We start from the raw sequence: 22,550 nt of genomic DNA on the forward strand, positions 1-22,550 counted from the left end.
CTTGTATGCATGCATATAAGCATAACCAATGGACATAAGACACTGGGGGTAGGGGAGGCCAGGGGATTGTCAAGGGCGGGAAAAAAAAAAGGAGACATATGTAATACTTTTTGTAATACTTTAAGCAATAAAACAATCAATCAATCAATAAAAAGAAAGTTGATACTTTTGGTAATACCAATCAGAAACCACTATAAACTTGGCTAGTTTTTATGTCAGGGCCTGGATTTAAAGGCACAGATGTAAAACACTCCCTCCACTTCTTACTTTGTTGCATATAGACTGCCTTTCAATGTCCTATTATACTAAATTATTATTGTAATTAATAATTACATCACCCACTACAAAACTCTCTCACTCTCCATGACCTGCAGCAACTTCCTCTTTCTTTGTAGAACAGGACCTTGCTTGAACCTTGGTCTTTACACTTTACTTATATGAATTCATTTAAGTCTAATGAAAATCCCATAAAATAAAAACCATTATTATCCTCATCTCATAGACAAAAAAACAAAGTCCCAGGGAGGTTCTAGAATTTGACCACAAACAGTAAGTGGCAGAGGCAGGATATAAACTCCAGGAGTCTGGCTGCAGAGTCCACACTTTTAGTAATTACTCTGTGTGGCCTCCTGGGACTCCCCAAAGCCTTTTGTATCTAATTTTATTACTGTACCTACTTGAAAGTATTAATATCATTTTTCTGCCTTCCTACAAAATTCTCACCCTAACACTTAAGCAAGAAACCTATCACATTCAATTAAAACTGATTTAATTACCCTCACACCTCTGTCTTCATGAAGTTTTCAACATCCTATGATAAATTTCAATTATGCTTTAATACTAGTTTTGACTTTTAACTGAAAGGGTAATTCATGGAAATGAAGTTTAAGTTTATCTCAAACATTTTTCAGCTCAAGATTATACTATAAAGGCTTAAAGAAAAGAGAATATTCCACCTTTAAAGGAAGTTTACTAGCCTACAAAATGGTAAAATTTTGAAGTAGCTGTTCTTCTATGTGGGTGGTGGGAAAGTCAGTACTAATCCAGATAATATACCAATGGAATTGCACCCTAACTAAAAAAAAGAATTAAAAAAAAACTATGGGTACTAACCAAACTTATAATCTAAAATAAGCTGGGATGCATATTTTTAGAAAGACAGACAGACAGACAGACACACTGCTTCCAAGACAGTCAGACAGATAGACACACTGCTTCCCAGTAGTGCATGCTGACATCTCCCTGAACTCTCCACCTCTCTCTCCATTCCCTAATGAAGCCTTCCCCCCAAAACTTCTACTCCTCGGGAATCATTGTCCCAATTTTGAAGGACCATTATGGTCCAGCATGTTGCCTGATCCTTCCTATGGGATTCACCCTATGCTCCCTTATGATAGCTTTGAATGTTGCCCTAAAGTTACCTGAAGGCAAGGTCTTTTTACCCTTCAATAAATAACTCTATGCTGTCTTTCTGAATGTAGTACCCAGCCCTGCAAACAATCATCTACCGGTATTTGTCGATAATTGATAATGCTTAATAGTTTGATTAGGCTTAAGCTGTTTTCTTTCCCTGAATTAAAATTTTTGATGTCTAACTGTCAATCATAAACTAATAAAAAGGGGTTCTTTTTCAGTGACAATATTTTAAATTAGGTGTTTAGTAAGAAAGAAAAGTATAGCTAAGCTACATCTTGTTTCACATACTGCTATTCCTCCTCCAGTCAATGTCTAAACAAACCAAGGAAATATACTAAGTAAGGTCTGTGCAGTATCAAGATTTCATGATGCACTTAGTAACTATCTCTGAAAACAAGTTGTGCCTAAAAACATGCCTACCAGTAAAGGCAAATCACTGGCTAAATCTAACAATGGGTACACTGGCCAGAGGAAAACTTTGCTAAACTTGTACAATTCAAAATACTTTCATTTATCAAAAATAATAAATGATAAAGAAGCTTAGACTAATATGTATGCGATGGCACTGTGAAAATAAGATTGTTGAGTCTTCTTGACTCCCTGCCAATATGCAGACACAGCTCTAATATGATGCAGGCAAGAGAAATAGGAAACGCAGAACAATGTACCATACAAACAAAAAGAAAGCCCGTGGCTTAAATCACCTTCTATCATATGAAGTGAAAGTTAAAACTTTGGAAATTTCTAGTTTTATGGAAATAAGTAAAAGAATTCAACTCAGGGAAAATCTGTCAGCTGCCAAGGAAACCAGAATAACCTTTTGCTTACAAAGAGACTGATTAAAATTCATGCTCCTTCTTACATTCAAGTTTTCCACATGAGCTGAATACAGAAGAAAATAAATGAACTACGTCAAGATTCATAATAACTATGAAAAATAGTTAGATAATATTTTCCTTTAATATTCCAAAATCAACTTCAAAGAAAGAAAAGAAATCCTTATCAGAAACTCCTTATCTGCTAGAGTTGAACCTCAAAATTCTTATCTTCTTTTATTTCTACTTATGAACATTTCCTACCCAACTGTTTCTGGAAATAAGAAGCAGCACTCCAAAAGAGGTGAAAACCTACAGCTTCCAATAGGACCCTCTGAAGATGAATCACCCATCACTTATGACAATGAAACCCACACACCATCAACAGGGTGCATCACTAGTGGCAGTGGTGGGCTCTTAAAGACTCAAATCACCTTAACAAATCCTGGCTGCTCTCTACCAGCCTATACATGGAACCTCTCCGGTGGCAGAGCAGAACTCCTCCAGTGCATTACCGTTCAGCCTGTTTGTCGCCCACAGCATTTAAAGCACAGAGGCTGCCGCATTCACTGCCATCCAGGGACAGCTAACTAGTCGGAGAAAAACAGATCCCGGATCTTGCCCTCACATGCATGCTTGTATCCAAATGACCACAAACGTGCCCTGCAAAAACCAGGGTCCACGTGACATTATAAAACAAATCTTATTAGTGATATACCATCAGTTACTGGTATAATTATCACCAGAAAAAGAGTTCTAAAACAGAAGGCTGATGTATTACCTGGAATTACCATTCTGATTTACTTCATCAAGTAGAAAAAAAACTGCACCACTGAAACACAGTTAATACTACTCATGTAATGCCAAATAAAGATACCCTACATGCATGCATGCATGCATGCATACATAAATACATACATATATTTTTTTTCTTTTTTAATCCTCACCCAAGGATATTTTCCCATTGATTTTTTGGAGAGAATGGAATGGAGAGAGGAAGGGAAGGAGAGAGAGAGAAACACTGATGTGAGAGAGTCGATTGGTTATTTCCACATGTGCAACCTGGGTACATGCCCTTGACCGGGAATTGAACCAAACACCTTTTGGTGCTCAGGCCAATGCTCTAGCCACTGAGAAAGCTACTTACTTTTTAAACAAAACAAAAATATCACTGTGTGTGTGTGTGTGTGCGTGTGTGTGTGTGTGTGTGTTTTATTAATAATAGGACAAAAATCTGAAATAAAATAGAAACCTCTCTGGGGGGGTGTGGAGGGGGAAGAAGGGTGGTTATCAGGAATCTATTTAAATGGAAAGGGTGGGGATTTTTTCCAAATACCTTATCAGGCCACCACTGCAAATCTTCTCCTAGAGACACTGGACTTTGAACAGGTGTGTTTTTCTTATCCAAGTTTGGCTCTCCTTCCTTGCTGGTAGAGCCCCTTTCATTATCAAATGAGGCTCCGTCAAGCCACCTTCGTTCACGTAAACGTAACACGGATTCACGTTCACGCAACAGCTCAGAGTCTCTCTCTAAGGGAAGAAGGAGAACTGGTATGCAATTGGGTCACACCAGTGGGATAAAAGTAAGCCACTCTCTAGTAAAGACCCTTCAGGATGCAACTAACAGCAGTTTATCTACTCACAAAAATTAAATGTAAATGTATTTCTAATAAGCCTGACATGCAACATTCAAAACATTAACTCTTTCAAGTGAAAGTATAAAAATAATAAACTAGTATTTTTAAAAACTCTGTAGAGGCAGACTTTTTTGAATCCCAACATGTTTTTATAGCAGAATTACTTTAAACTGCTACAGATTTTTTTAAATGGAATTTAAAATTTTGGGCTTTCATTAAAAATGCTTACCATAACTTTTTATTTATTAGAAATGTGCATAAATTAGAATTTCAACATGTTAGATACATATGTAAACCAAAAGTATTTGTTAGAATGTTTTCTGTTATTTAAAAAAAAACTATACATACAGGAAAAACCTTGAAATGATTAAATCTATTAATATTAACTAAAAAACTTTTCATAATCCAAGGCCTAGTTTAGAGTAATATATAGGCTGGATTTATATGAATAAGTGTAATTTTGAAATTTTTAAGAAACCAGACAGGCTTTTATTTTTAAGAATCTTTATAGAAAAATTTTCTTATCTTACAAAATGCTTCCCCTGCGATTGACTACAAATTCTCTAACCAGTTTTTGCAGCTCCAAGTTTTTGATAAGAAAGATTAAAAACAAAATTAATTTGATCCATTCAAACTGCCACCAATGCAGGTCAAAAATCAGCAAGTACCAGCAATTTCACATGGTTCAAATTAAAAGTAATGCCTACTATGACATAGAATGACATAAAGTAAAGGGAGAAATTTACAAGGGGTTATTTGTGTTAGGTACTGAATATTTTAAAACTCAGTACTTGATGCATTTAAGGCAGTAAAGTATGCATTTAAATTTCTTTAAAGCTATTACATAATAGGTTCAGTATGTTTAAAAAATCATAGGTTTGTTCTTTTAAAACTGGTTTTAAGTACTAAATATTTGCAGCAAGAGCTTAATATAATATGGCAACTTCTTCAATTTATTAATGATCGGTAAATTATATAGCTGATTGTTATTAAATCAAGCAGTTTTACATTCTGGAAAGTAGAAACATTTAACAAAATTAAAATGCAAACTAAATCTATACCAACATAGACAAAGTCCTATATTTGTATGATTTCAAAATCTTCTTTCTAACCTCTATTATACCTTCTTAAAATAGCATTTTATTAAGCTAAACATTTCTATATTTATAATTGGCCAATCCCTTTCTAAGAAGTTTTTTCACTCTTTCATTTATCCAGGATTTAAAATTAACAGAATAATCACTTTAATTTAATCAAATAAACTAAAGAGATTTGTTTTCTGAATGCTGCATGTCACTATAAAGTAGAATTCTGCTTTTAGTTCAGAATCCATAATCCTATTTAAAAATACAGTCGTAACCCTTGATGAGTATTCCAAAGTAGATATAATCATCTCCAAAGTATTGTGGCTCTTCAAAATAAAAAATAACTAGTTTTAATGCCAAAGCATCCAAAAAAACTAGTAAGTAATTATTTCATCTACTGTAATATTAACAAATACAGCAAATTTTACCACTCGCTCTCCATACAGCCAGCCAATAGTCACAAAGAAATGCAAAATTACCTCGAGATGAGCCTAGCCTGGAAAGTGATGAGCGACGAAATGAAGGGTAACCAAAATAGCTAATGTCTTCAGAAAACATGGCATCCGCATCAATAATGACACTTGGGTGGGCAGAATGAATGTCAGCATCAAGAAGAGACATAAGATCCTCTACAAAACAGAAACAAATAAAAATGAAGCAGATATAGAGAAAACACCTGCAGACCATCGAAAGATCTCTGCAAATTAAAACAGATTAAAATCAGGAACTGACTGACATAACTTGAGAGAAAAAAAGCAGTCACTACCTAGGAAATAAAGTGAACATTCTTAACAAATATTTTAAGGAACATCAACTGCATGTCTGCTTACTTGTGCTACCTACTAAATAATCACAAGAAAATAAGATTTCTTAAGATACTTGTGACATCACAGAGATAATACAGTCAAAATTTAAATGCAGTTAAGACATATTCAGTAATAAGGGCATCAAAAAACAAAAGTCCAGAGTCATTTGTCAGCCAGTGATAAAGCCATGCACAGACATCAATTTCTTTACTGGGACCAAACACATGTACACTGAGCAGGCATTTCCCCATTTTTCCTTAAAAAAGAATTTGTAATTAAAAAACAAACAAACAAAAAAACACTACAGGGCCCTAGCCGGTTTGGCTCAGTGGATAGAGCATCGGCCTGAGGACCAAAGGGTCATGGGTTCGATTCCAGCCAAGGGCACGTAACTCAGTTGCAGGCTTCTTCCTAGCCCGTGCCCTGGTCAAGGTATGTGCAGGAGGCAACTAATTGATGTTTCTCTCACATCAATATTTCTCTGTCTTTCTCTCTCTCTTCCACATTCTCTGAAAATTAATGGGAAATTATCCTCAGGTGAGGTTTAAAAACAAAAACTAAAAAACACTCTAGGGAGAAATATCTACCACCTTGGATATTAAAGTCAGAATACTCATTGTACTTTAAAATTCTATTCCCCAGTTTAAAAACAACCTTTCCCTTCAGAGATGACAAAACCATGATGGTGATCCACCAACCTCCAGGCAAGTAGGATTCGCTGGCTGTGTCATCCCCATCATCTCCATCTTCATCATCCCGGCTAAGTAAATTATTTACAGCAAGGTTTACATCGAGATTTGTTCGCTGAAGTTCCCGAATAATGACACTTCTGGATTTGCCTTGTAAAACAACTTGGGCCTGAAATGAAAAGAGTGTTATCCTAATTCCCCTTTGATTAAATTCTTTCTCAAAATCATCTTTCTAGGATCAATATAGGAGAGCAGTATTTCACAATTCATGATACGAGTCATGGCTATAACTCACTATATTCAGTTAAACCTCATCCTTATGTTAAGTGTTCTACAAGGGCCATACCTGTGAAATCAGCTCCTCGGGGATGACGGAGGCTGGAATAACTGGCTGGGGCTGACTGCCCAAAAGCCCAGACCCTCGATCCCGTCCTGTCCGAATCACTCGAGTCTGTCGACGGGAATCTCGCGCTCCAGCTGACGACCTGCCAGAGGATCCTCCTCCACTTCCACCTACTCCAGAACTCCAGCGACTTCTAAAATTGGATAATTTAGAGAATTATCAGTTTATACACTCATTCTGAAAAGGTCACTTCAGATCTCATTTTCATTCTCTTAAGCTAAGAGAAAGCTGTCTAACTGATATCATATGGTAGTCTTTTGATAGAACAAGATAATAGTACTGAGCTTTATAATAACACTTCCAATTTTTAAAAAATGTTTATATATAAAGCCACCCTTTAGAAAGATACTAGTAAACACCATAGTTTTGTATCTTTAAAATATATTTTAAAGGATCCACATACCAAATATTCTAGCCACAACTCTAAATAGTGAGTTATAGGACACATCAGACGTAACTACCAACACAGTCACACAAAAAGTAAAATTCAGAGTTTAGGACTCGAAGTGCTTTGCATGGAATAAAACATTCATTTGCAAAGATAATACATTGTTCAATAGTATTTAGCACTCTTAACCAACTTGACCAAGGGTAATTACTCTTAGAAAGGGTTTGACATCTACATGGGCTACATGGGCCAAGTCTTGTCCATACACCTGATTGGTTGGTTGGTTAAAAAGGTATATACATCATCAAAAATAAGGAAAGTCTGAGAAAGTGTCAGACAAGAGGAGCCTAAGGAAAAACGATGACTAAATATAATGTGGTGTCCGGAATGGGATCCTAGATCACAAAAAGGACATTAGGGGAAAACTCAGGAAATGTGAATAACCTTAGGCCTCCAATTAATAATAATGTATCAGTACGTATACGTTAACTGAAAAAATGCACCATACTAATGTTAGATGTTAATAAGAGTAAAAACTGAGTGTAGGGTATATGGGAACTCTTGAGACTATCTTTGTAATTTTTCTGTTAATTTAAACCTATTCTAAAAGAAGTTATTTAAAAGAGGATATACATACACAAACAGATCCGTGTGTGTATTACACATACTATATATTCACACATACTGTAGATGTGTGATTGGTATGCGTGTGCCTGTGTGTGAGTGCGCGCATATTTATTTAAATAAAAGTATTAATTAGTTCCAACATTTAAATCAGGAGATTTAACATAAAAATCCAGATTTGCAGATTTTCTAAGGACAAAAAGAGGGGGATGGGCCATTGGAATTTGTATTTGGCAACAATTACCCTATAGAAATAGTCAGCTGATCATCTTTTTATTTTTTTTAAATATATTTTATTGATTTTTTACAGAGAGGAAGGGAGAGGGATAGAGAGCTAGAAACATCGATGAGAGAGAAACATCGACCAGCTGCCTCCTGCACACCCCCCACTGGGGATGTGCTCGCAACCAAGGCACACCCCTTGACCAGAATCGAACCTGGGACCCTTGAGTCCGCAGGCCCACTGAGCCAAACCGGCTAGGGCTGATCGTCTCTTTTTAAAATAGGGCACCCACCTAGTCTATCTTACCAACCTAGTCAGCTTCAACTATTTACAATTATGTTGACCTGGCTTGGCTCTTACATTTCAAATCCTGTAGAAATTATTAGCTCAGATTAAATTTCAAAAGGAATATGATAGTTTAAGCAGCTTATACCTATCACCTATTATGTCCAGTGACCTATAATAATAAAAGCATAATATGCTAATTAGAACAGAGGTCCTTCTGGACGAAGCTGGGGCTGAGAGGGAAGCCCAGGTCCCAGGTGCCTGCCGGAGGCCGGAGAGAAGCCAGTGCGGGCAGCGGGGGGAAGGAAGGCCTACTCTTGAGCATGAATTTCGTGCATTGGGCCTCTAGTAACAAATAACAGAATAAAGAAACTTTAGATACTAATATCTCCATTTTAAATTTACTCTTGAATACAAGTAAATCCTCTCTCTGCCCCAAATACACTTGGAGTTCTTACGCTTACATAACCTGGTTTGAAATGAGTTTAACAAAAATATCTAGTTTTTTGAAATATCTCCCAGGATAAATTTGAGTAAACAATATAACAGCAACAACTAGAAATCTTTAGTACACAAACCTGCCAATTAGTAAAAACACCAATATATTAAATATATTTAAAAAGTCCCATACATTTTGACTGCTATGCATTCCTATGAGTAAAATAAATGATCAATTCTCAATTATCCATTCTGATGAAAAGAAAAATACAGTACCAATTACCCCCAAATCTTTCCAATGCAGTTCTCAAATACAGAGACCACTCACGTCCTGATTCACGACACCTCTCTGAACCCAAAGGGAACAAGCCACGACTCTTAAGATACAGACTGGGGACAACGGTCTTTGGGGATGATCTGTCATATTTGACTGCATTTGATAAATTTGCGGATAAAAGTTCTCTTTGTAGACTCAAGATCTACCTGTCCTAGATTCTCTATTACAAATTATAAATTGCAAACTTCTTTCAAGTTTATTATAATCAACACAAAAAGGGGAGGGAGGGAAACTATACAACTCAAGGAAAAAATGATTATGAAAGAAAATACTTTTGACTCTATGTAATTTCTTTATTTACAAAATAACCTGATTACAATTTCACCATCAACAGAGAAGACTTTTCATAGAGGTTAAGAGAAACAACCAGCTTTTAAGTGTGTTCACTTTGTTAACATCTACAAGTGAGGCAAACAATGACTCGCAATGAGTTGTCGGTGGGCACTGTGACATTTTTGAATATTCCAATTCATGGACCCAATGCAAAAGAAATTTTACACAGTTTGTTCTGGAGTGTGCATGTGCGCACACGTATGTGTGTGTGTGTGTGTATGTGTGTGTGTGTGTGTGTGTGTGTGTGTGTGTGTGTGGGGGGGGAATGTGGGCAAAGATGGGTAAGGGGAAACTCAAAAATTACTGAGTCTCTGCATTTTCAAAGTCTTTTTTTTTTTTTTAAATCTTCACCCGAAGGTATTTTTTCCATTGCTTTTTAAACTGAGTGGGAGAGAGGAGGGGGAAAAAGAGAGAGAGAGAAACTGACATGAGAGAGACACATCGATTGGTTTCTCCTGCATGCACCCTGACCAGGAGTGGGGGGAAAACTTACAACTGGGGTATATACCGGGAATCAAACCCAAGACTCTTTGGTCTGAGGGCTGACACCCTAACCACTGAGCAAAACAGCCAGGGCTCAAAGTCTTACAATTAGCCCTAATCTTCTTTGGAGTAGGTCTCCCAAGGTTTTATTCAAGCTTAAACGTACTATATTTTATTATATTTGTTGAATATTTTATTAGCCAAGTAATTAAATTCCACCGCTGTATTTGAGTCCTTCTTTACACAACCTATTATAATTGGTTATATAGAAGTTTTATAAAGAGAAGAGGATTTAAATCTAAGACAGTGATGGTGAACCTTTTGAGCTCGGCGTGTCAGCATTTTGAAAAACCCTAACTTAACTCTGGTGCCGTGTCACATATAGAAATTTTTTGATATTTGCAACCACAGTAAAACAAAGACTTACATTTTTGATATGTATTTTATATATTTAAATGCCATTTAACAAAGAAAAATCAACCAAAAAAATGAGTTCGCGTGTCACCTCTGACACGCATGTCATAGGTTCGCCATCACTGCTCTACATCATCATGTCATCAAGAAGATACAAATTAAAACAATGAGATACCACTATACACCTATTAGAATAACCCAAATCCAGAACACGGACACCACCAAATGCTGGTGGGGTATGGAGGAACAGGGACTCTCTCACCTTTTGTTGGTGGGAAAACAAATGATACAGCTACTGTGGCAGTTTGCTGGGCTCTTACAAAATTAAACATACTCAACATACGATCTAGTAATTGTGTTCCTAGGTATCTATCCAAAGGAGTTAAAGCCTTATGCCCACACAAAAACCTGCACACAATGTCACAACTGCCGAAAGTTGGAGGCAATCAAGATGTTCTTCAGCAGGAGAATGGATAAGTAAACCATGGTGTATCCATACAATGGACTTTTATCGTGACAAAAAAGAAATGAGCTCCCAAGACATAAAAAGACGTGGAAGAAACTTAAATGCATATTACTAAGTGAAAGAAGCCAATCTGGAAAGGCTACAAAGTGTATGATTCCAATTATGTAACAGTCTGGAAAAATCACCATTTATCCTCCCAACAACCTCTTGAAAACTGAAGAGTTCAGTGGTTGCCAAGGGTTATGAGGAGGGTAGGATAAAATAGGCAGAGCACTGTATGATACTATATAATGGAAACTACATTATAAATTTGTCCAAACCCATAGAATGCACAGTCAGCTACAGACTGTGGGTGATGGTGTATCCATAAAGGTTTGTCAATTATAACAAATGGACCACTGGAGGAGGATGTGAAGCAGCAAGGGCTGATGTAGAAGCTGCAAGTTATCCAGAAGGTTATTTGAGATAATTAATGAAGGTTGCTACACTGAACAACAGATTTTCAATGTAGACAAAACAGCCTTACTTACATAGAAAGAAGATGCCATCTAGTACTTACATAGCTATAGAGAAGTCAATGCTTGCCTTCAAAGCTTCTAAGGATAAGCTGACTCGTTATTAGAGGCTAATGCAGCTGGTGACTTTAAGTCAAAGCAAATGTTCATTTCCCATTCCAAAAGCATAGGGCCATTAAGATCCAGGTTAAATCTACTCTGCCTGTGCTCTAAAATGGAACAAAGCGTGGATAACAGCACATCTGTTTACAACACGGTTTACTGAATATTTTAAGCCTACTGTTGAGACCTACTGCTCAAAAAATAAGATTCCTATCAAAATATTCCTGCTCATTGACAATGCACCTGTGGTCACCCAAGAGCTCTGATGGAGATGTACAAGATTAATGTTGTTTTCATGCCTGCTAATGCAACATCCGTTCTGCAGCCCATGGGTCAAGGAGCAATTTCAACTTTCAGGTCTTATTATTTAAGAAATACATTTCGTAGGCTATTGCTGTCATGATTCCTCCAGTGGGTCTGGGAAAGAATTAATCATCCTAGATGCCATAAGAACAACTGTGATTTATGTGAAAATGTCAAAATAGCCACATTAACAGAAATTTGGAAGATGATCCCAACCCTCATTGAGGGGTTGAGGGGTTCAAGACTTCGCTGGAGGAAGTAAACGTAGTTGTGGTAGAAATAACAAGAGAACCAGGATTAGAAGTGGAGCCTGAAGTTGCTATGAAAATTACTGAAAAAATAAGAAAAGAATTGAGAATTTCACATAAACTTAGTTGATAAAGTAGCAGGAAGATTTGAGAATTGACTCCAATTTCGGGAAAAGTTCTACTGTAGGTAAAATACTATCAAGCAGCATCGCATGCTGCAGAGAAATTGTTCATGAGAAGAAGAGTCAATCAATGTGGCAAACTTCACTATTGTCTTACTGTAAGAAATTGCCACAGCCACCCCAATATTGAGCAACCACCACCCTGATCAGTCAGCAGCCATCAATGTCGAGGCAAGACTTTCCACCAGCACAAAGATTACAAAGGCTCAGATGATGGTAAGCAGTTTTAGTAAGTATTTTTAATTAAGGTACATACATTATTTTTTTAGACATAATGCTATTGCAATTAACAGACTAAAAATAGTGTAAGCATTACTTTCACATGCACTGGAAAAACAAAATTTTATATGACTCGCTTTATTATAATATTTGTTTTACTGTGATGGTCTGGAACCAAACTCACAATTATCTCAAAAGTACTTTGCCTGTACAAATACAGAATCATTATGTTGTACACCTGAATTTATGTCAATTATACCTCAATTTAAAAAAAAAAGGCAAAAATAACTTTATTAAAGGCTTTAAGATTTAGTTACATGAATTTCAAACTTCACTAAGTTAATTCACAAAGAACTATAAGATTTGGATACCAGAAAGAAAAAAAATCTTAGGTTTTTTTAACCCAAGAATGAGTCACAAAACCAAAATGGTATCACTGAAATGTTTAAATAATAACACTGACATAATAAATGGCATTATAAACACATGTGAACACTACATTTTTAAAAGGTCAAGAACCTGGGTTAACTGTAACTAGCCTGTGTGGGTTATTTTTATTATGGTGGCTCATCATGAGCTACAATGGGCTCCTGTGTAGAGTTCAGGAGAGTTTCCTCATCCCATCACTAAATGATACTGAAGACGAGACAGCACAGTGAAAGCACTCAGAGCGCTGGCCCAGACCAATGGATGCCAACATCCAGCCACAACTTACCCCAGGGTGTTGCCTGCCAGCCTGCCCAGCGTCTCGGAACCTGAGAGAAACCATGGGGAGTCGCTTGTCCTACCGGGCCTTGAGGTTCTCCCTGCCCCCGAGTTGCTGTTCAACTTTGACCTAGGGAAAAAACATGAGGTAGAACAATCACAACCTATGTATTCTCTGATTAATCCTACTAAAAACGTATACTTCACATCAAAGGGCAAATCTAACAACAACTTATAGCCCCATAACAATCTGGAATTCTTTACTGGTTGAAACATTTTCAAGGTTTAACTACAGATGAATTATTCTTTAGATTTCTTAAAGCAATCATGCTTTCCTTAGAAGCAGTTAATTGAAATTCATCATATATTGTCCAACAAACTTTTCTTTCTATATGCTATCATTTATAAAGACCAAAATTTTAAAGAGCCTGTCATTTTCAAGTTGGGTCACTTCATTTGAAAATATTACAAAGGAAAAAGAAAAAAAAAGAAAACATGATCTAACAAGTTATTTAGATCAAAGAGCAAATTTGACTTGGAACCTACCAAATACATGTCATTATTCTTGATCATCTACTCTGCTGCTACTTTAATGCTAGTATTTTTAGCTACAAATCACTGCAGTGCATAAAAATTAAAATCAAACTACACAGTAACCATTTCACTCTATTTTAAGTGTCTCATTTTCTGCAATGCTTTTTTTAAAAACATGAGGGCTACCAAAATCAAAACAGGTTTAAAATAATACCTTGTAAGAGCTAAATATTAAATAGAAAGGACATCTTACCCATCATTATTATCAGGTTTACCCAATTCCAGTCTGTCTGGCTGTACTGAAAAACCGATCCTGCAAACTCTACCATCCTAAAAGCAAAGAAAATAGAAGAAATTTCCAAAGTAAAAAATGTGAGTTAAAATTTGAATTTATTCAACAAAGAGATTGATCATGTACCTATCACGGTCAATCCAGAAAACAATAAATAAACTCACTTCCAGAAGGTGCTAACACCTGAGTTGGGGAAATGTGTTTTACATACATTATCAAGAACCCAGTAAAAAGAATTTAAAATATCTCAATCTAACAGAATCAGAGTAAGGAAATGACTGGCTAACAGGAACTTCTCTATTATGTTACTAATTAGTTTCAAGCTCTAGTATATCATTTAAGCTTTATCTGGGCCAGAGAATTTACACAATAGGGAAATGGAACTGGGTGATCTCTGAAATAACTCTTACAAGAAACTGATATTTTCCATGGTTAAAAAGAAAGAAACCTGATGATGCACAGCTGTGTTTTAACTGTTTATTTTCATTTCTCTATCTTTGAATAAACAATTTACCTCAAGAAGAAAGGCAGCATGATTTGGTCCCACCACACACTGTTTAATAGTAGCCTGTTCCAATACATTCAAAGGGGGATGGCTGGTGAATAAAAAAAAGTACATAAGTAAAATTACTTTGTAAATAGTAAATACATCGTAGGGTTGTTTGTTCCCTTTTTTTTTTTTTTTTTTAAATCCAAGTAACCAAAGAAAAAAAGAGCTGGCAAAAACTTTTTTCAAAACTAATATTTACATATTTTAAAGCAATAACTGAAGAATTAACAGTTGTATCCTCATAGTCATTATAATTCCAGTTCCTTGCTATGCCAGATTTTTTAAAAGCCAGCATAAACAGAAACTGTAATTCAAATGCACTCAACTCACAAAAAGTTGAATTAGATTAAAATATTCCTAATAGATGCTTCCTAAATATGAGTTCTTTTTCCTAATAAAGAAACATTCTTTTCAGGAAATTTTAAATAGTTTACAGCTCTTACCTGTTTAAATTATACTTGTTCAGTTTCTCTGAAACTTCCCGTAACCTTTAAAAACAAAACAAAACATGAATAAACCACATGTACAGATCCTTTGTAAACAAAATAATTCTATTCTGATAGGTACTTATACCATTATTTTGGTGATTTTTAACAGTAGTACACATAATGTTTGCTATATCAAGAATCTATATATATAAAAGCCCAGTGACCAGAAAGGTGAAATGACCAGAACAACCAGAATGACGAGTGGCTATGACATGCACTGAGGCAGCCAACCAGCCTGATCTGGGCCCCGATCGGCCCCCACCCCTGGCTGGCCCGGCCCCCAACTGGCCCCCAACACCCCGATCAGGGGTGGGGCAGGATGGCCAACAGCCCGCGGCCCCTACCCCCCACTGGCCCAGCCCGATGGGCCCCCATATCTGGGCAGGCGGCCGGACCCCACCCGTGCATGAATTCGTGCACCAGGCCTCTAGTGTTTTTATATTATATTTTATCCACCCCCCAAAAAAATCACAAGTCAATTTTGCAATTCCCTTCCCTTACCATCCCATTAGCAATTTCAATAATAATAATAATATTGTTAATTCCATTTTACACATGAGGAAACTGAGGCTTCTGTAGTTCATATAACAAAATGTGTCAGTAGAGCTGGTCCTTGAATCAGCGTCCAATGGAAAGCCAATTTTTAAACACTGTGCTATATATGCCAAGAAATTCTTAAATAATGTACATGTATATCATGAAATGAAAATACATGGGAAGCACAAATCTATTAAGAATTTAATATAACGAGGCAGAAAAAGCCCATAAGCCTAAGGGCACATCATTATGCTTTAAGCAGTTATTAATTGTCATATTCAATTTCATCTTAAAGGGCTTTATGGCACAAAAATGGTACAAATTAAAACCTCAATGTCCATATCTATAAAACAAGGACAACACCTCCCATTTTTAAGAGTACTGAATATTCTTAGAAAAATCTCAGGGCTGCATTAAAAGATATTAATTCATATTATCTATTATATTGCTGCTTCTCTCAAACAGCTCTGAATATACTGTAATACCCATTTAAATACTTATCAAGCTACAGAAGTAATTTTATAAAGATGAAAACAAATGTAGAGATTTTAAGAGTTTGATTCCATGAAGTTAAAAAAAAACAACTGCCTGGTCTTCCCAAACTTTGTCTCATAAATAATTATCTTAAAAATATACTGACAATTTTAGAATGGGAAAAAATTAGGATAGTAAGTCAATATGGAATTCCATAAACTTTGCTCTCTAAAAAGTGGCAAAAATACATGAAATCAAATTTCAATCATTTGTACTAACAGATCAAAATAGAATACATACTCAAAAATAAATCAGCCCTTCTCGGTTCGGCTCAGCGGTTAAGAGCGTCGGCCTGTGGAATGAAGGGTCCCGGATTCTATTCCGGTCACGGCACATGCCCAGGTTGCGGGCTCAATCCCTAGTGGGGGGTGTGCAGGAGGCAGCCAATCAATGTTTCTCTGTCATCACTGATGTTTTTCTCTCTCTCTCTCTCCCTCTCCCTTCCTCTCTGATATCAATAAAAATACTCTTTAAAAAAATAAAAATTAAAATAAATAAATCAAACCTTACAGCCAGTTTAGGATTAAAAAGCTGCCACAAATCATATAATATACAGGCAATTCATCTAATTATTTTAGTAAGAGATCTAGGTGCAGCCAGTTGTCCCTCAACGTTACTTTCTCCTGGTAGTTCTATCCTCTGTTCAATGCTGAGCAGCATCGTTCAAACACTAAAATGTGTACATATCTTACCAATACCGAATCATATGCCTAAGCAAGAGTGACGTTCAAATGATGCCATAATTTCTTTCCCAAAAAGCATGTATTCACTGGTGACTATTCTCAATCCCAAAGAATAGCATCTGATCATGTGTGATATGGTCCCCAATAAAACACATTTTCCTTTTTATAGTGTGGTATTACATTTATTTTCATTAACAAAAAATGTGTTTTATTGATCCTGGAATGTCAAGCGTTTCCTCATTTACAAGACACACTTCCATGTCCCAAGACAAGAGAAAACACCATAAGAGTAATGCACTGTGGAACTCATGAGCTCTGAGAAGGCTGGTGAAAAATCAGGGAGAGAAACTGGGAGGCTCCGAACTACAAGGCTCCCATTCTGAGCAATAGCAGCCGTTGGAAGACTCTGAACAGAGGCAGGAGCTCACTCGCCTTGGCTCGCATTTACTGCAAGTAATTTACAAAACTTTTCACCCAACTAGAGCCAGAGTATGAGAAAGGCCTAAGAAAGGTTGTACTTCCCCAAAACCATGGTAGTGACACTTTTAGAAAGTACTTACTGACTGGCTTACAACTAAACCCATTCATTTCCATATCTTTTTTCTCAGCTCAATACCATCTCTAGAGTTTTCACCAAGTATACAGTAGGGGGGAGAGACTTGTCAAAGCTTTTTTAAAGCTGGACAACAACTGAAATTAAGCATTAGCACTCCTTTCATGGTTCCAAATATCATTCCAGGTAGATAATATTTCTAAAACTAAAATTAGCTTTGAGGATATAAAAATGCTAGAAAATATTTAATAACACAAGAACTCAGCAAATTTCAGGATACTAAGGCGACAGAGAAAATGGTTACCTCCATCAATTAAGTTTTCTAATCTTAAAAATCATAGCAGACTCCTAAGCACAACTGAAATGTACACCCATCTGTATTGGAAATACCCACTGGCTAGGAAGTACTCTGGGGATTACACCCAATTCATCTACTACTAGCTGGGCTCATTTAAACCCATCAGATCTCAAGTCCTCACCTATGTGAGGAAAGATGAATAGTCATCTCTGGCTCTTTTCAGTCCTGAAATTCTTATGAATGTATGAAAGCAAATGCTTCGGCGGAGGATATATAAGCAATGGTTTTATGGAAATAGCACTTATGAATTGTCATATTCAATTTCATCTTACCCATCTGAAATGTTCATATACAAATTGATTTTACCGGGACACTTATACTATATAATAAAAGGCTACTATGCAAATCGACCTAGTAGCAGAACGACCGATCGCTGTGACATGCACTCACCACCAGGGGGCAGATGCTCAACGCAGGAGCTGCCCCTGGTGGTCAGTGTGCTCCCATAGGGGGAATGCTGCTCAGCCAGAAGCGCTGAGCTGGGCTCACTGCTGGCAAGTGCAGCAGTGGTGGCAGGAGCCTCACCCATGGGGAGCGGGCCTAAGCCATCAGTTGGACATCCACCGAGGGCTCCTGGACTGTGAGAGGGCACAGGCCGGGCTGAGGACCTCCCCCCTACACCCCTGAGTGCATGAATTTCGTGCACCGGGCCTCTAATTTAGAATGTTGCCCCAAATATTAATTTTTTTACTTTTCTTAAATTCAATCCCAAAAGTTTATATAAAAGCATCATCCTTCCAAATCTCAAGACAGTTATCATGACTAAACTGGCCACCTACATATTAATTTACACGAATCTCAGAAAACTTCAAGCAAAAAAAGTAGTAAACTATGTGTGTATTTGTTCCCTTTTGCATTTCCTCAGCAGACATGCAAATCACAGAATCACTGTGACTAAATCACATTCATTTAAATTTACTAAATCCTGACTCTACCTACATAATTATTAGGCCCTTGTCTACTTTGAAGGGTCTTCCCCAAAAGCTTACGATGCTTAAAGTTATTAACTGTATTTCCTCTCATAGTAACATTAACAAAAGATTTCCCCATTTTTAAAATAAAAGGAAAACCATCCTACAGCTCAGCAAATTCCATTTCAGAATAAATCTTTACATGTGGTTGTGACAGAAAACAATTTTAAGAGTAAAGAGTAACATTACAAAATAACCACATAACTCCGCTTAATCTCATTCAGGGACATACAAGAAAGCCTTTGTGAGGTGGCTGTAACACACAATGGATAGGTAGGCTAGCAATAAGCTTCTGGCAATCTTAGTACTCCTACACCAAAGATTTATTTGATATTCCAATTCAATACCTATGTTATTCCTTTAAATTTAGAGGCATTTTACAGATCCAGAGGCTGGAATTTTTTTTTTTTTAAGCATCACGGTAAGGTAACAGCAAACTGATGTTAATAGAGAAATAGGAAAGCAAAGTATAACTACTCGCCAGAAGCTAACATTTCAGTGCTGCCCTTAAAATCCCCTATAACTTCAATCTCATTTCCCCCAAAATTTAACATTACAATTTGAAAGACAATTCATCTTCTCACTGATATTACTCAACCGGCAATAGCACTTAGTACAGATTCTTCAATTTTATAATTCTCTGCCTAACCCCCTCCCTGCCACAAAACACACCTGCATGTTCAGACACACACACCTCTAAACCAAATGTATTTTTCTAGCTGAATTTCTAATTTAAAAAATAGATTTATCTAGATCCCTAAAAGGCTTCAATCCCACAGGAGAGAAAGATATTCCTGACATCCCACCTTCTACAAAATGATGGCTTTCATATACCTGTAATTGTAAGATAAGGTGGTACACCACCCATGTTTCATGTTTACCAGCAATCGCCTTAATGGTAGCAAGTGGCATAATCGGCCACCAGTACATTTCCTCCAGTCTCACTCCTATAGTTATTTTAGACCCAACTTAAACACAACCTCCTCCCTAGACTTTTTCTGGTGGCCCTTGTTTTCCGCCTACAGAAGTCTACAGCTCCCTCCTCCTATAGGACCTTCACTGTCTACATTCTAGTCATTTGTGTTTCCATCTGAATTAGCTTCACAGACTCCAAGCAAAAACAGGATGAAACTTAGCAAGTCTTTCCCCGCTCTTCTACTTCATTAGAGACAGTTCCAACAGAACTAATACTTGCATACAAGCTATTTCAGAGGCAGAATAGGTTTCTGATCGTGATCTCAACAAAATTGACTCCCCAGGTCTTTCCACTTCAAATTAAATTTTAGAATAAGCAAGAAAACTATGAATATTCCAATTTCTTTTAGGATAGTTGCCTATGTAACTCTTAAGAGCAGACCAGTTGACATAGAGAAAACATTTAATAACTCACCACTTACCCAATAATCATCTTAGCAAGCGGCCTTTAAAGTGACCTCACTCCAGATATCCATCCATAGAATAAAACGTTTACACACCCATATAATGTTATCTTAAAGGACTTAGTAATCCATACAAAGAAACAATAGCCAAGAGTCAGTAAAGGTTACCTCCACTAAAGCATAGACTCTTGCAGAAATTGTCTTAAAGCTCACCTCTTGTCATCCATGTCAGAGAAGGCAGTATCATCAAAATACAAACGCAGTACATTAAAATCTGTACCCAGATATTTCCTTGTAGAAAAAAAAAAATACTGTAGGAATATTTATTGCATTCTTCCAAAAGCAAACCCTCAAAATCTTAAAGCCTAAAACTCAAGAAGCAATAAAAATACACATACTTGGGGGGGTGCAGGGGAGAGTAGGGGATGACTATGTTATCAGACAGGTGGTAGAGACAGGGGTCAAATCCATGTGTAACCACAGAACATGGTCTTTTCCACTATCTCATCACGTACATTCCTAAGTACAGGCAGAAAGAAAGTCTTTAACTTTCACACTTTTTTCCACAACTATTGCACCGTATTATTCACACTGCTACCTCTGAACTGGTTCTCTGCATGCCAACTGTTCACATTATCACTGATACAATAAATTCAAGCTATCACCTGGTGGGCCCACCTGCCAGCCACTGTCACTGGAGGAAAAGCCTGTGCTTCCAGCAAAGCTGCAGAGGGCATTCTGAGATGGTCATACCTGTGCCGGCATCAGCTAGCTTACTCAAGCCAGTCCAGAGGGCATCCAACCCCAAATTCCTTTCCACACCATCCTGAGCAAGCTAAAGGCAAACCACCTAAAGGCATGCTCACAGGGAAGCTCCATTAGGTGGTCTTGGGCTTCAAGATGGAGGGAGTCAACTCAGTCTCCTAATGTTGCACGTGACTGTTTTTGTGTAAAAGGGATAAAGCCTTTCCCTCTATCCACCCACTTTGTGTTGTGACTTAAATATTAGGTGCTACCTTGACCCCTAGGGCTGAGGATAGCAGAGAAGAGTATGGGAAGATTAGAGTCGCCTGGCTCAAGCAAGAAGCACCAGAACATTAGGGATGATTCTCTTCATCTCTATGATTATGAAAGACTCTCTCATTGCATGTCTGAAATTTGACTTCAAAGCATTCAATTTCAGATACATTTTTTGAAAGCCATTCTGTAGTGCTTCTATCTGAATTTGGGATTTCATGAAACAGTAAATGGAAGTGGGGATGGGTGATAATGAGAGAAGTAATATAGCTATTTTGACAACACACACACAGAAAAAGTATTACCATACCTCATTTTCATACCAAAAATGTAAGAAGGCTATAATCTTAGAATATAAATTAAGTTTAGCTATATTAAAAACTCCCTATTATGTCCTTTATTTTTCTCATGTCATAACTGACCATAGAAAACTCCCAAATTTAACAATGAAGCAAGGAGTAAAATTATTGCAATGGCCAAAACAGGAACTAAAATTGTTACTCAGAAACAAAAGATTTTAGGCTTCAAGAAAGTAAAGAACATAATTGTCTTTCTTTGTATCATCTACAGGAGGGTATTCTTCAAAAAAAAATTAAGCCCTGCCTAGTGTGGCTCAGTAGGTTGAGCACCATCCCGGGTTAGGGCACATGCTCACATACCCGGGTTATGGCTCAGTCCCCAGTGAGGGATGTGCAGGAGGCAGCCGACCGATGTTTCTCTCTTTCTCTCTCTCTCCCTTCCTCTAAAAACAATAAAAAACACATTTTTTTAAAAAAAAGTAAATCAATCTTTGGATGCATATTTTCCACCTCCCCAAATATTCTTTACATGTTCTCAACAGTCTCCGTTCCCAACCCCTCATAATGTACTTTAATGATTCTCACACCTTTTTTTTTTTTACCCAGGACCACTTTATACTCTTAAAAATTGAGGACCCCCCAAAAAAGCCTTTGTTTGTGTGGGCTACATCCACTGATATTTGTAAGATTAAAGTAAAAACCAAGAAAAATTTTGAATATTTTAAAAATAACAAATTCATTACATTTTGACATAAATTACCTTATGAAAAACAACTACTTTCCAAAAAATATTTGTCATAGGGGACTGTTTCCATTTTTGCAGGCCTCTTTATTATTTATCAGACTTAATATAACACAGATTCTCCAATTGGCTTCTGTATTCAATATGCCACACAGTACACCGCTTTGGTTGTAGTATATGAAGAAAAGCTAGCCTATATAGATAAATTGTTACAAAAGGATGGAATATTTTAATACCCTTTTCAGGTCGTTGTAGATATTCTTCTGTGATTTTACACCAAAACTCAACAACTGACAGTTTCTTAAAGACTGGGAGCAATGTGGAATCCAAAACCTATCTATCAATAAACTGAAAAAATGTTTTGCCCATACATGAGTCTGTAACAGCCAGCATGCATTGGTCATTTGAAAAATATTGGTTTACTGACAGCTCTTCAAAACCACATTTGCTCAAGTCACTATCAATTTACAGTGTCAAACTCACAGTGCTGGATACAA

At 36.9% G+C, this 22,550-nt stretch overlaps 1 protein-coding gene across 1 annotated transcript in view; it reads right to left on the minus strand.

Annotated features, from left to right (window-relative positions):
* The window catches only part of UBR5 (ubiquitin protein ligase E3 component n-recognin 5), a 94,738-nt gene extending 74,006 nt beyond the window's left edge, over positions 1 to 20,732 (minus strand). Inside the window, exons 1-9 of the mRNA XM_014550202.1 lie at positions 20,674 to 20,732; positions 14,936 to 14,980; positions 14,457 to 14,538; positions 13,904 to 13,980; positions 13,127 to 13,246; positions 6,795 to 6,984; positions 6,458 to 6,617; positions 5,433 to 5,582; positions 3,568 to 3,761 (exon numbers count right to left, since the gene is read on the minus strand). Of these exons, the coding sequence (XP_014405688.1) occupies positions 3,568 to 3,761; positions 5,433 to 5,582; positions 6,458 to 6,617; positions 6,795 to 6,984; positions 13,127 to 13,246; positions 13,904 to 13,980; positions 14,457 to 14,538; positions 14,936 to 14,980; positions 20,674 to 20,732 (1,077 nt within the window). The remainder of the gene's footprint in view (positions 1 to 3,567; positions 3,762 to 5,432; positions 5,583 to 6,457; positions 6,618 to 6,794; positions 6,985 to 13,126; positions 13,247 to 13,903; positions 13,981 to 14,456; positions 14,539 to 14,935; positions 14,981 to 20,673) is intronic.
* Between the last annotated feature and the right edge of the window lie 1,818 nt (positions 20,733 to 22,550).

The sequence above is a fragment of the Myotis brandtii genome, unplaced genomic scaffold (assembly GCF_000412655.1).
Source record: "Myotis brandtii unplaced genomic scaffold, ASM41265v1 scaffold59, whole genome shotgun sequence".
NCBI lineage: Eukaryota > Metazoa > Chordata > Mammalia > Chiroptera > Vespertilionidae > Myotis > Myotis brandtii.